Source organism: Heterodontus francisci, unplaced genomic scaffold (genome assembly GCF_036365525.1).
Source record: "Heterodontus francisci isolate sHetFra1 unplaced genomic scaffold, sHetFra1.hap1 HAP1_SCAFFOLD_106, whole genome shotgun sequence".
Classification (NCBI taxonomy): Eukaryota; Metazoa; Chordata; class Chondrichthyes; order Heterodontiformes; family Heterodontidae; genus Heterodontus; species Heterodontus francisci.
In genome coordinates, this window is record NW_027140940.1 from 5,879,822 (window position 1) to 5,893,460 (window position 13,639).

Below are 13,639 nucleotides of genomic sequence, written 5' to 3' on the forward strand. Positions count from 1 at the left end.
GCTTCAGAACTTGCCATGCCCCTAGCCGAACTGTTCCAGTACAGCTACAACACTGGCATCTACCCTGCAATGTGGAAAATTACCCAGGTATGTCCTGTACATAAAAAGCAGGACAAACCCAACCCGGCCAATTACCGCCCCATCAGCCTACTCTCTATCATCAGTAAAGTGTCATCAACAGTGCCATCAAGCAGCACTTGCTCAGCAATAACCTGCTCAGTGACACTCAATTTGGGTTCCGCCAGGGCCACTCAGCTCCTGACATCATTACAGCCTTGGTTCAAACATGGACAAAAGAACTGAACTCAAGAGGTGAGGTGAGAGTGACATCAAGGCAGCATTTGATCGAGTATGGCATCAAGGAGCCCGAGCAAAACTGAAGGCAATGGTTGGCATTATACCAAGCACAAAGGAAGATGGTTGTGGTTGTTGGAGGTCAATCATCTCAGCTCCAGGACATCACTGCAGGAGTTCCTCAGGGTAGTGTCCTCGGCCCAACCATCTTCAGCTGCTTCATCAATGACCTTTCTTCAATCATGAGGTCAGAAGTGGGGATGTTCAATGATGATTGTACAATGTTCAGCAACATTCGCGACTCCTCAGATACTGAAGCAGTCTGTGGAAAAATGCAGCAAGACCTGGGCGGCACAGTGGCGCAGTGGTTAGCACCGCAGCCTCACAGCTCCAGGGACCCGGGTTCGATTCCGGGTACTGCCTGTGTGGAGTTTGCAAGTTCTCCCTGTGTCTGCGTGGGTTTTCTCCGGGTGCTCCGGTTTCCTCCCACAAGCCAAAAGACTTGCAGGTTCATTGGTAAATTGGCCATTATAAATTGTCACTAGTATAGGTAGGTGGTAGGGAAATATAGAGACAGGTGGGGATGCTTGGTAGGAATATGGGATTAGTGTAGGATTAGTATAAATGGGTGGTTGATGTCGGCACAGACTCGGTGGGCTGAAGGGCCTGTTTCAGTGCTGTATCTCTAATCTAACCTGGACAATATGAAGGCTTAGGCTGATAAGTGGCAAGTAACATTCGCGCCACACTAGTGCCAGGCAATGACCATCTCCAAAAAGAGAGAATCGAACCACCTCCCCTTGACATTCAATGGCCTTCCCATCACTGAACCCCCTACTTTCAACATCTTAGGGGCTACCATTGACCAGAAACTGGAGCAGATATATAAATACCGTGGCTAAAACAGCAGGTCAGATCTAGGAATCCTGCGGCGAGTAACTCACCTCCTGACTCCCCAAAGCCTGTCCACCATCTACAAGGTAGAAGTCAGTAGTGTCATGGAATACTCTCCACTTGCCTGGATGGGTGCAGCTCCAACAACACTCAAGAAGCTCGACACCATCCAAGACAAAGCAGCCCGCTTGAATGGCATACCATTCACAAACATTCACTCCCTCCACCACCGACGCACAGTGGCAGCAGTGTGTACCATCTACAAGATGCACTGCAGCAACGCACCAAGGCTCCTTAGACAGCACCTTCCAAAACCGCAACCTCTACCAACTAGAAGGACAAGGGCAGCAAATGTATGTTAACACCACCACCTACAAGTTCCCCTCCAAGTCACACACCATCCTGATTTGGAACTATATCGCCATTCCTTCACTGTTGCTGGGTCAAAATCCTGGAACTCCCTTCCTAACAGCACTGTGGGTGTACCTACCCCACATGGACTGCAGTGGTTCAAGAAGGCAGCTCACCACCACCTTCTCAAGGGCAATTAGGGATGGGCCATAAATGCTGGCCAGGCCAACGACGACCACATCCCATGAATGAGTGAATAAAAAAAAGTCTCTGATGAGACACTTTATCAAATGCGTTGTGAAAGTTCACATAAATAACATCCATACACATTCTTCTGTTGACGACATTAGTCACCACTTCAAAAAGTCCAATCAGATCTGCAAGACATGACCTACCCTTTATAAATCCATACTGGTCTCCCTGAGCAATTGACATTTTTTTAAGTGTTTAATCACCTTGTCTTTAATTATAGTCTCTAGCAATTTCCCTGCAAGAGAGGTTTAGCTAACTGGTCTATAATTCCCAGGTTTCCCTCTCTCACCTCTCAAAGAGTGATGTTGACTTGTCTCTCTCTGATATTTCCCTCAGGTGAACTGCTTTTGATCCACACTCACCTTTATCTGGTAAAGGCCAAAACTCTCTGAAACTATTCTCAAATTTGAAGTTGGTAAGAAGTCCTGAGATGTACTTGTTAAGATAATGTATCATTTAATTCAACATCACACAATAACAATTCTCACCAGTACTGTTACATCATCCAGGAGGCAGTGATACAGAGGTGAAGTTTAATAAAACATTTCCAAGTGGAAGTCATTATACAAATCCAGGTGAGTACAGGTAACAAGTCCGTTCATCGACCCCTCAGTTTCCTCAGGATGTTTCACAGGGTCATTGCACCTTTTCACGATCTCATGGTTTGCAGTCTCAGGTGATTCCGTTTGAAAATTCAGTCCACAGTAAGTACACAATGTTTAATTTCCATGGTAACACCAGTACCTGCTCCCATGTTGGTGCCAGAAACACATTAAGTTCAGGATCCTTAAACACTACAAATGCTCACGATCACCCAGACAGAACAGTGGGATTCCCGACTGGTACTTTCCCCATTTCTCCTCTCGCAGTGTTGACCCATCCTGGGTGCACCAGTTTCAGGAACCTCCCCAATAGGATACTCTCTGGGTGACCCCAGACACTGGGTATTGGTATCTATTGAACGGTGGGATCTATCCAAGCTGAACAGAGCCTGTCTCCATCCTGAACACACACAGGTTCACTTCCCAGCAGGGTCACTGGGTACTGATACTGAGTGTAAACCCTGGATAATGTAATTCCCAAACCCAGGGATATTGAGTGTAATTACCAGTGTCCCACTGCAGCCCAGACTGAGCCCCACCCTGGACCCTTCCTGTCTGTACATTTCCCCAGTGCCCCATTGGGGAATGTTCAGTCCCGGATATCCTGCAGAAGCAGCGCTGTGGGGCCGGGCGGCTGAGTCACGTGACCCTGTTGCTGGGCCTCTGATGTCACAATGGGAGATGACACTCACTCAGCTCGAACTAGAAACAGTGAAACAGCCAATAGGATTTAAACCTGGAGCGCGGCCAATTAAAGGGGAAGGACAGAAAATTGGTGAAAAATGTTCATAAAAATAGACCAGAAATGTTTACAAATTGAAATGTTCACACATCTACAACCACATCCAGTCCGGGTCTTCTATCCTGCAGCGACTTCAGCAGCCTCTTTCCATTTGAACTGAACTGATTTCCCAACAACCTGAAACAGATTAAGATTAAGGATTAAATAGCAAATAGAGAGATTGAACAACAGTGTAAATACAGGGAGACTGGGATTAATATTTCAATAATAAATACTGAGATATTACTGATAAGAGTGACTGAATCACATTTATATTTTATTTATTACATTAAGCATTAACACATACACTCACCAGATATGCTCCAGACTCCTACAATTCAGTATGAGATGGTGGAGAGCAGGGAAAGACTGTTCTGTGAAGGAGTTTGATCTCAGATCCAGAAACGTCAATGACTGGTTTGTACTGTGAAGAGAGATGAGATCCTTGACACAAGAATCTGAGAGACCGACACGCCGTAGACTGGGGATCAGAGAGAGAAATAACAGGAATCAGTGTAAATCTCCACGGTTTATTAATAACACTATTACTGATATTAATAATAATGTTCACTATCCTATTATAAACATAATCTCACACAGTCTGGTACTTACTGTTCTACTCTGTAAAGGCAGCTGGTGAAGTATAATACTGGAGCTAATCTTTACTCAGTCGTAGATATATTTAGAGTTAAACATTACAAGCACACACCTCCTCACTCAACCATACACAGTTTCAATAAGTGTCTCTTTGTATGTGCTCAATTGAAACCACCTGAATCTTACCTACCTGAAGACTGGAGCAGCGGCAGGTGGGGACCTGTGAGGAACTGAATTGGAGAGGGACCTATGTAAAGAGACAGTGGGGCTCGAGGCCCTTACCTACCTGAAGACCGGAGCGGCGAAAAGAGGACCTGGGAGGAGGCGGATCCGGAGCGGGATTCAAGTCCCTTATTTACCTGGCAGGGCAGCTCGGCAACATGGAGTGCTCCTCCTGTGCAATGTTGGAAGTCAGGAACACTTCCAGTGTGAAGGAAGTGTCTCCAGCTGCAGCTACTCAAAATTCTCGTTTCGGATTTGGAGCGGTGGCTGGGAACAGTGTGGAGCATCCGCGAGGCTGAGATCATCGTGGATAGCAAGTACAGGGAGGTGGTCACACCGCAGGTAAAGACTGCTGAGGCAGAAAGGGAATGGGTGACTGCCAGGCAGAGTAGAAGAATTAAGCAGGTAGTGCAGGAGTCCCCTGGGTCCATCTCCCTCTCTAACAGATATTCCGCTTTGAATACTGTTGGAGGAGATAGTTTCTCAGGGGTGTGTAGCAAGAGACAAGTCTGTGGCACCACGGGTGGCTCGGCTGCACAGAATGGGAGGAAAAAGAGTAGGAGAGCTACAGTGATAGGGGATTCTATCGTAAGGGGTACAGATAGGTGTTTCTGTGGCCACAAATGTGACTCCAATGATGGTATGTTGCCTCCCTGATGCTCGGGTCAAGGCTGTCACAGAATGGCTGCAGGACATTCTGAAGGGCGAGGGTAAACAGTCAGAGGTCATAGTTCACATTGGAACCAACAATACAGGTAGAAAGAGGGATGAGGTCCTGCAACAAGAAATTAGGGAGCTAGGTAGCAGATTAAAAAGCAGGGTCTCAAAGACTGTAATCTCTGAATTACTCCCGGTGCCACATGCTGGTGAGTATTGGAATCCGAGGATAGAGCAGATGAATGCGTGGCTGAAGACGTGATGCAGGAGGGAGGGCTTTAGTTTCCTGGATCACTGGGTCTGTTTCTGGTGTAGGTGGGACCTGTACAAGTTGGATGGGTTGCACCTGAACTGGAACGGTACCAACATCCTTGCAGGGAGGTTTGCTGCTGCTGTTGGGAGTGGGGGTGGGGCGAGGGGGGGTGGTGTTTAACCTAATTTGGCAGGGGGATGGGATAAAGAGTGGAGTTACAGTAGGGGTGATGCTCAGTCAAATATAGAAGAGAAACTGAGTCAGTCTGGAAGGCAGAACAAATATAGACCTGTTGAGGCACAAGTAAAGGCTGGAATGCATCTATTTTAATGCAAGGAGTCTTACAAGTAAGGCAGATGGATTGAGGGTGTTGATTAACACATGGCAATATGATATTATTGCTATCACAGAGACATGGTTGAGGGAAGGGCAGGACTGGCAGCTCAATATTCCAGGGTATAGTAAAACAGGAGGTGGCATTGCACTGTTGATCAAGGAGTCAATTACTGTAGTAAGGAGGGATGATATCTTAGAAGGTTCCTCAAATCAGGCCATATGGGTAGAACTTAAAAACAAAAAGGGGGCAATCACTTGGCTGGGAGTGTACTACAGGCCTCCAAATAGTCAGGGAGAAATAGAGGAGCAGATATGTAGGCAAATCTCAGAGAGGTGTAAAATATTAAAGGACTAATAGTAGGGGATTTCAACTTCCTCAGTATTAACTGGGATGGTCTTAGTTCAAAAGGCTTAAAGGGGGCGGAATTCTTAAAATGTGTACAGGAGAGCTTTTTGAGCCACTACGGGGGGTGGTACTGGACCTAATCCTAGGGAATGAAGCCAGACAAGTGGTAGAAATGTCAGTGGGGGACCATTTCGGGGATAGTGACCATAACTCTGTGAGGTTTAAGGTAGTTATGGAAAAGGACAAAGATGGACCAGAAATAAAGGTATTGAATTGGGGGAAGGCTGATTTCAATATGATAAAACAGGATCTGGCCAAAGTGGACTGGGAGCAGCTACTTATAGGAAAGTCTACATCAGACCAGTGGAAGTCATTCAAAAAGGAAATAGTGAGAGTTCAGGGCCAACATGTTCCCGTAAAGGTGAAGGGTAGGACCAATAAGTCCAGGGAACCCTGGATGTTAAGGGATATAGAGGATTGGATAAGGAAAGAAAAGTAGGCTTACGGCAGATACAGAACAGCGGAGGCCCTAGAGGAGTATAGGAAGTGTGGGGGCGGGGGGGGGGGGGGGGGGGTACTTAAAAGAAATAATTAGGAGAGCGAAGAAGAGGCATGAAAAAACACTGGCAGGCAAGTTAAAAGAAAATATAAGGTGTTTAATAAGAATATTAAGGGCAAGAGGATAAGCAAGGAAAGAGTAGGGCCCATTAGGGACCAAAGTGACAATCTGTGTGTGGAGCTGGAGAACATAGGTGAGGTTTTAAATGATTACTTTTCATCTGTGTTCACCATGGAGAAGGACGATGTAGGTGTAGAGATCAGGGAGGGGGATTGTGATATACTCGAACAAAGTAGCACTGAAAGGGAGGAGGTATTAATGGTTTTAACGGGCTTAAAAGTGGATAAATCCCCAGGCCCAGATGAGATGTATCCCAGGCTGTTATGTAAGGCAAAGGAAAAGATAGCAGGGGCTCTGACACAAATTTTCAAATCCTCTCTGTCCACAGGAGAGGTGCCAGAGGACTGGAGGACAGCGAATGTGTTACCATTATGCAAGAAGGGTAGCAGGGATAAATCAGGTAATTACAGGCCAGTGAGTCTAACATTAGTGGTAGGGAAACTATTGGAAAAAATTCTGAGGGACAGGATTAATCTCCAATTGGAGAGGCAGGGATTAATCAGGGATAGTCAGCTCGGCTTTGCCAGGGGGAGATCATGCCCACCAAACTTAATTGAATTTTTCGAGGAGTTGACTAAATGTGTAGATGAGGGTAATGCAGTTGATGTAGTCTACATGGGCTTCAGTAAGGCTTTTGATAAGGTCCCGCATGGGAGATTGGTTAAGAAGGTAAGAGCCCATGGGATCCAGGGCAAATTGGCAAACTGGATCCAAAATTGGTTTAGTGGCAGGAAGCAGAAGGGGATGGTGAAGGGTTGTTTTTGCGATTGGAAGCCTGTGACCAGTGGTGTGCCGCAGGGGTCGGTGCTGGGACTCTTGATGTTTGTCGTGTACATTAATGATTTTGACGTCAATCTAAGAGGTATGATCAGTAAGTTTGCAGATGACACAAAAATTGGTGGTGTCGTAAATAGTGAGGAGGAAAGCCTGAGATTACAGGATGATATAGATGTGCTGGGGCAGAGCAGTGGCAAATGGAATTTAACGCTGAGAGGTGTGAAGTGATGCATTTTGGGAGGACTAACAATGCATGAGAATATACAATGGGTTGTCGGTCGGACCCTAGGAAGTACAGAGGGTCAGAGGGGCCTTGGTGTACTTGTGCATAGATCACTGAAGGCAGCAGCACAGGTAGATAAGGTGGCTGGAAGGCAGATGAGATACTTACCTTTATTAGTCGAGGCATAAAATATAAGAGCAGGGAGGTTATGTTGGAGCTGTATAAAACGCAAGTTAGGCCACAGATGGAATACTGATCACATTATAGGAACGATGTGATTACACTGGAGAATGCGCAGAGGAGATTCACCAGATGTTGTCTGGGCTGGAGCAAATCAGCTATGAAGAGAGACTGGATAGACTAGGGTTGCTTTCCTTAGAGCGGAGAAGGCTGAGGGGGGACCTGATTGAGGTATACAAAATTATGAGGGGCATAGATAGGGTAGATAGTAAGAAACTTTTTCCCTTAGCGGAGGGGTCAATAACCAGGGGGCATAGATTTAGGGTAAGGGGCAGGAGGTTTAGAGGGGATGTAAGGAAACATTTTTCACCTAGAAGGTGGTTGGAATCTGGAACACACTGCCTGAAGGGGAGGTAGAGGCAGGAACCCTCAATATTTAAGAAGCATTCAGATGAGCACTTGAAACGCCATAACATACAAAGCTACAGGCCAAGTGCTGGAAAATGGAGTTAGAATAGATAGGTGCTTGATGGCTGGCACAGACATGATGGGCTGAAGGGCCTGTTTCTGTGCTGTATAATGCTATGACTCTCTTTGACCACCGCCCACATATTAAACGCCATTAATATACAATTAACAGATTCCCTTCATTCAATTTCAACAAAAAAATCAAATCAAAAACCTCCAGACTGTTAACTAAGGTAGACGCCCATGGAGTTGAGGGCAAATTATTGACATGGTTTGGAAGTTGGTTGAGTGGGAGGTGACAGAGAGTGGGGATAATGGGTAAGTACTCTGATTGGCAGGATGTGACTAGTGGTGTCCTGCAGGGATCTGTGTTGGGGCCTCAATTATTCACATTATTCATTAACTACTTGGATGATGGCACAGTGAGTCATATATCCAAATTTGCTGATGATGCAAAGTTAGGCAGAGTGGGCAAACTGTGGCAGATGGATTTCAATGTGGGCAAGTGTGAGGTTATCCATTTTGGACCAAAAAAGGATAGAGCAGGGTACTTTCTAAATGTGAAGAGGTTAAGTACAGTGGATGTCCAAAGAGACTTGGCGGTTCAGATGCATAGATCTTTAAAATGCCATGAGCATTGCAGAAAATAATCAAAAAGGCTAATGGAATGCTAGCCTCTATATCTAGAGGATTGGAGTGTAAAGACACAGTGGTTATGCTGCAGCTGTACAAAACACTGGTTAGACCCCACTTGGAGCACTGTGAGCAGTTCTGGGCACCACACCTTAGGAAGGATATATTGGCCTTGGAGGGAGTGCAACGTAGGTTTACAAGAATGATACCTGGACTACAGGGGTTATGTTACGAGCAGAGATTACACAAATTAGGCCTGTTTTTGCGAGAATTTAGAAGGTTAAGGGGTAATCTGATTGAAGTCTTCAAGATATTAACAGGAAAAGACAGGCTCGGTAAAGATAAACTATTTCCACTGGTTGGAGATTCTGAAGGGAGAATAGTCTAAAAATTAGGGCCAGACCGTTCAGGAGTGATGTTAGGAAGCACCTCTTCACGCAAAGGGTGGTAGTGGTTTGGAACTTTCTCCCACAAACAGCAGTTGAAACTAGAACAGTTATTAATTTTAAATCTGAGATAGATTTTTGTTAAGCAAAGCTATTAAGGGATATGGGTCGAAGGCAGGTATATGGAGTTAGGCCGCGGGTCAGCCATGATCTCATTGAATGGTGGGACAGGCTCGAGGGGTTGAATGGCCTACTCCTATTCCTATCTTCCTATGTTCCTATATATTCTGTAAAAAGCATTACATTATGAAATCCTCAAGGACCACTAACAATTTCTTCATTCAAGAATTTCCTTTTGTAAATAAGACAGTTGATGACTTGCATCTACCCATTTAATTTTAGAGATTTCCTTTCTCTCTGGCTTTTCTGTCAAGCCACCAAGGTCGATCTGTTAACTTTTCTGACGCTTTGTTGTAACATGTGCATTATCCAACAATGAACAATTATCTATATAACATTCAATGAGTATGTGATCTTCAGTAAACCCCTTGTATAGAATCTCACTTACAATATTTGACAAATAGAATCCCATATCCACTGTCTCCACAAGGGCCAGTGTGTCAATCAGTTGAAGTATTCTTAACAATCCTTTTTATTTTCTGAGCTTCCCAAGCTGAAGGACAGTATCTCCCATTTTCACCCATCAGTAATATTATGAAACCAGCTGCACTAGAATACCCATCAGGAAGATTAGCATGTGAACCATCGCTAAAAATGACAAGTTTCATATTCTTTGGGTCACTTTGGGATGGGAACTTAAGCAGACATGTATTCAGATTTAATCAATTTAATTATAGAATGTTTTAAGGGTAAATAAAACATTCTCGACTTTAGGGTGTTTCATTGTAGCACTTCACTCCAACACATAAAAACTAGTCTCTGGTCTTGTCTGACGGCCCAAACAGTTCAACTGACCAATCAAGTTTCACAATTGTTCTGTCTCTTCTTCAGATATAACATCATCTTTCTGTGATGTCCGAGTACGATTAACTGGGAGGGGAGTAACACCCACTAAATAGGATTGTTGATTCAAAATTATTTCAGACCTACTCTGCTTAATATCTAAACCAATATATTTCAAAGTTCCACAAGACTGACTCCCTGTTTTAAATTCTATTCTAATGTTATTAATAACACCTTTCTCAAATTCCGCAGTATCACCACATCAGAAATCAACATGTATCATAAAGATAGTTTAGTTTAGTTTTTAGTTTAGTTTAGAGATACAGCACTGAAACAGGCCCTTCGGCCCACCGAGTCTGTGCCGACCATCAACCACCCATTTATACTAATCCTACACTAATCCCATATTCCTACCACATCCCCACCTGTCCCTATATATTCCCCTACCACCTACCTATACTAGGGGCAATTTACAATGGCCAATTAACCTATCAACCTGCAAGTCTTTGGCATGTGGGAGGAAACCGGAGCACCCGGAGGAAACCCACGCAGACACAGGGAGAACTTGCAAACTCCACACAGGCAGTACCCAGAATTGAACCGGGGTCGCTGGAGCTGTGAGGCTGCAGTGCTAACCACTGCGCCACTGTAGATGTCTGAAATTTTCCCTTTATGATACCAATAAAACTTTGCGGGATCTGTTTTGAGTTGAACTATTTCAGCAAAACAGATCTCACCGTAAAATACCACACGTTGGAAGCATCATTCAGGCCATACATGCATTTGTTTAGTTTTCACAGTTTCCCTTCTGCATCCACTGTCTCTTTGCGAAGTTTCAGAAACACACCTCTCTGAAAGGTATCGCCCTGCAGAAATGCAGCTTTCAGGTCAATTGATCTCCACTCCCATGAATATGTGACCAAAAGAGCTAAAACGATTTTCAAGATTACTTTTCCAGCTGTGGGAGAGCCCACTCCAACATCTGTATCACCCGGTCATTCTTCAAACCGCCCAGCAACCAGCCTGGCTTTAGCCTTATCAGTCCCATCTACAAGGACCTTTTCAGTACAAATCCACCCATGTGACAAGGCTCCTTGCCCCTGATCTGGTATCAGAGTAAACTCCGACTGTCTCCAACTATCTAATTCCCTTTGTTTTACTTCTCTTAATAGTTTATCCTCAAGTTTATTGGCAACCAATAAAACTTCACAAACATGAGGACTTCTGCTTCTAGTTCTGTTCAGAGACTGTTCTGTGACTTTAATTTCATTGTGTAATCTATTCAAGTTACAGCCTCTACTTGCACTTTTATATCTGTCGGGCCAATTAGTGTGAGATCTCCCTCTTACACTATCGAGGCTCTTTCTCCAGTACCTGATTTTTTCTGATACAAGGGTCTCCTCCAGATCCACTATCAGAACGTGCACTGTGCTTTCATACCCTCCACTCTTTCATCCCATTCTACCAGTCCACACTTCTTGACCATAATCCTGCACATTAAACAATATTTAAATTTGCCAGTAGCTTTTCCTGCACGTCCCACAATTATCATATTCCTGCATTAACTTGACCCCTCTGGAATATGTGTCACCCAAGTTTCTGAGCAATTGGTCTTTGGATGTGATAGCTCTGTTCTGTGTGTCATGATCACTCACAGTACCACTAACACACTGCTGCCACAGTCCTTCCCTGGTGGAGGGAGTGAATGTTTAAGGTGGTGAATGCGTGTTAATCAAGTGGGCTGCCTTATCCTGGATGTTGTTGAGCTTCCTGAGTGTTGTTGGAGCTGCCCTCATCCAGGCAAGTAGACAGCATTCCATCACACTCTTGATTTGTGCCTTGTAGGTGGTAGACAGGTTTTGGGGAGTCAGGGGGAGGACTACTCACTGTAGAATTTCCAGCCTCTGACCTGCTCTTGTAGACACAGTATTTATACTGCTGCTCCAGTTCAGTTTCTGGTCAATGGTAACCCCCAGGATGTTGAAACTGTGGGATCCAGCGATGTTAATGCCATTGAATGTCAAGGGGAGATGGTTAGATTCTCTCTTGTTGGAGATGGGCATTGCCTGGCACTTGTTTGGCATGAATGTTACTTAGCATTTATCAGCCCAAGCCTGGATGTTGTCCGGGTCTTGCCTCATGGGGAAATGGACTGCTTCAGTATCTGAGCAGTTGAGAATGGTAGATGGAGTATAATGTAGGGAAGTGTAAAGTTATTCACTTTGGTAGTAAAAATAGAAAAGCAGAGTGTTTTTTAAATGGTGTGAAACTTGTAAGTGTTGATGCTCAATGAGACTTGAGTGTGCTTGAATGTAGAAAGTTAGCACGCAGGTACAGCAAGAAAGTCGGAAAGCAAATGGCATGTTGGCCCTTATTGCAAGGGGATTGGAGTACAGGAATAAAGAAGTCTTGCTACAATTGTACAGGGTTTTGGTGAGACCACATCTCGAGTACTGTGTACAGTTTTAGTCTCCACATTTAAGAAAGGATATACTTGCATTGGAGGCAGTACAGCGAAGGTTCACTAGACTGGTCCCTGGGATGAGGGGGTTGTCCTATGATGAGAGGCTAAGTAAATTGGCCCATACTCTCTGGAGTTTAGAAGAATGAGAGGCAATCTCACGGAAACAGACAACATTCTGAAGGGACTGGATAGAGTAAACACAGAGATTGTTTCCACTGTTTGGGGAATCAAAAACAAGGGGCACAGTCTCAGGATTAGTGGCTGATCAGTTAGGACTGAGAAGAGGAAAAATTACTTCACTCAAAGGGTTGAGAATCTTCAGAATTCTCTACCCCAGAGGGTTGTGAATGCTCTATTGTTGAATACATTTAAGGCTGGGATAGAGAGATTTTCGGTCTCTCAGGGAATCAAGGGATATGACGAGCGGGTGGGAAAGTGAAGTTGAAGCTTAAGATTAGCCATGATCGTACTGAATGGTGGAGCAGGCTCGATGGGCCAAATGGTCTACTCCTGCTCCAATTTCTTGTGTTCTTGTGGCATTGTACATTGTACAATCATTACCAAACATCCTCACTTCTGACTTTATGACGGAAGGAAGGTCATTGATGAAGCAGCTGAAGATGGTTGAGCCGAGGGCACTACTCTGAGGAACTCCTGCAGTGATGTCCTGGAACTGAGATTATTGACCTCCAATAACCACAACTAAAGGCTGGCTCGGGTATAAAATTAAAACCGAACCCGGGCCCGACCCGACCACAGCCAACCCAAAGCCGACCCCTTTATTTTTTCTTGCGCCCGACCCGACCCAACATGCACCTCCATCATCTGTTCCAGCAGCTGGAGTTGTGGAGAATCATTGGTAAGCCTGATCCTGCGACTTCCCAGAAGCAATGTTCAGCCTGAGCCGACCTGAGCCCCGAATGCTGGACTTGGAATTTTGACCCGACATGATCCGAACCTGACACATGGTGTCAGGTCTCGTCAGGTTCGGGCTGGGTAGCCAGACTTTAACCACAACCATTAACCTTTGTGCTAGGTGTGACAACAATGTTATGAAGGTGCTTCCATTTTAAAAATATTTTTTGAGGACTCGTGTTCAAAAGACTGTGGAAATACCCGAGGAGATGCTTGACTTTTGTTTTAAAAAGGGTCATTGGAAGGACACTTGAGACTTTGTTTAAAAAAACACTTACTGGAAGTCACATGTCTTCAACTAAGTGAACACCAGAGGCCTTGCTGACTATTGAAGTTGTTTACAGAGAAGTCACATGTCTAGATGTT

The 13,639-nt window shown here is 44.8% G+C and overlaps 1 protein-coding gene across 1 annotated transcript in view; it reads right to left on the bottom strand.

Moving 5' to 3' along the window:
* Positions 1–3,170: 3,170 nt before the first annotated feature.
* The window catches only part of LOC137361456 (NACHT, LRR and PYD domains-containing protein 3-like), a 108,213-nt gene continuing 97,744 nt past the window's right edge, over positions 3,171–13,639 (bottom strand). The window contains exons 11-12 of the mRNA XM_068026318.1: positions 3,488–3,655; positions 3,171–3,312 (exon numbers count right to left, since the gene is read on the bottom strand). Coding sequence (XP_067882419.1) covers positions 3,219–3,312; positions 3,488–3,655 — 262 coding nt within the window. The 3' untranslated portion in view covers positions 3,171–3,218. The remainder of the gene's footprint in view (positions 3,313–3,487; positions 3,656–13,639) is intronic.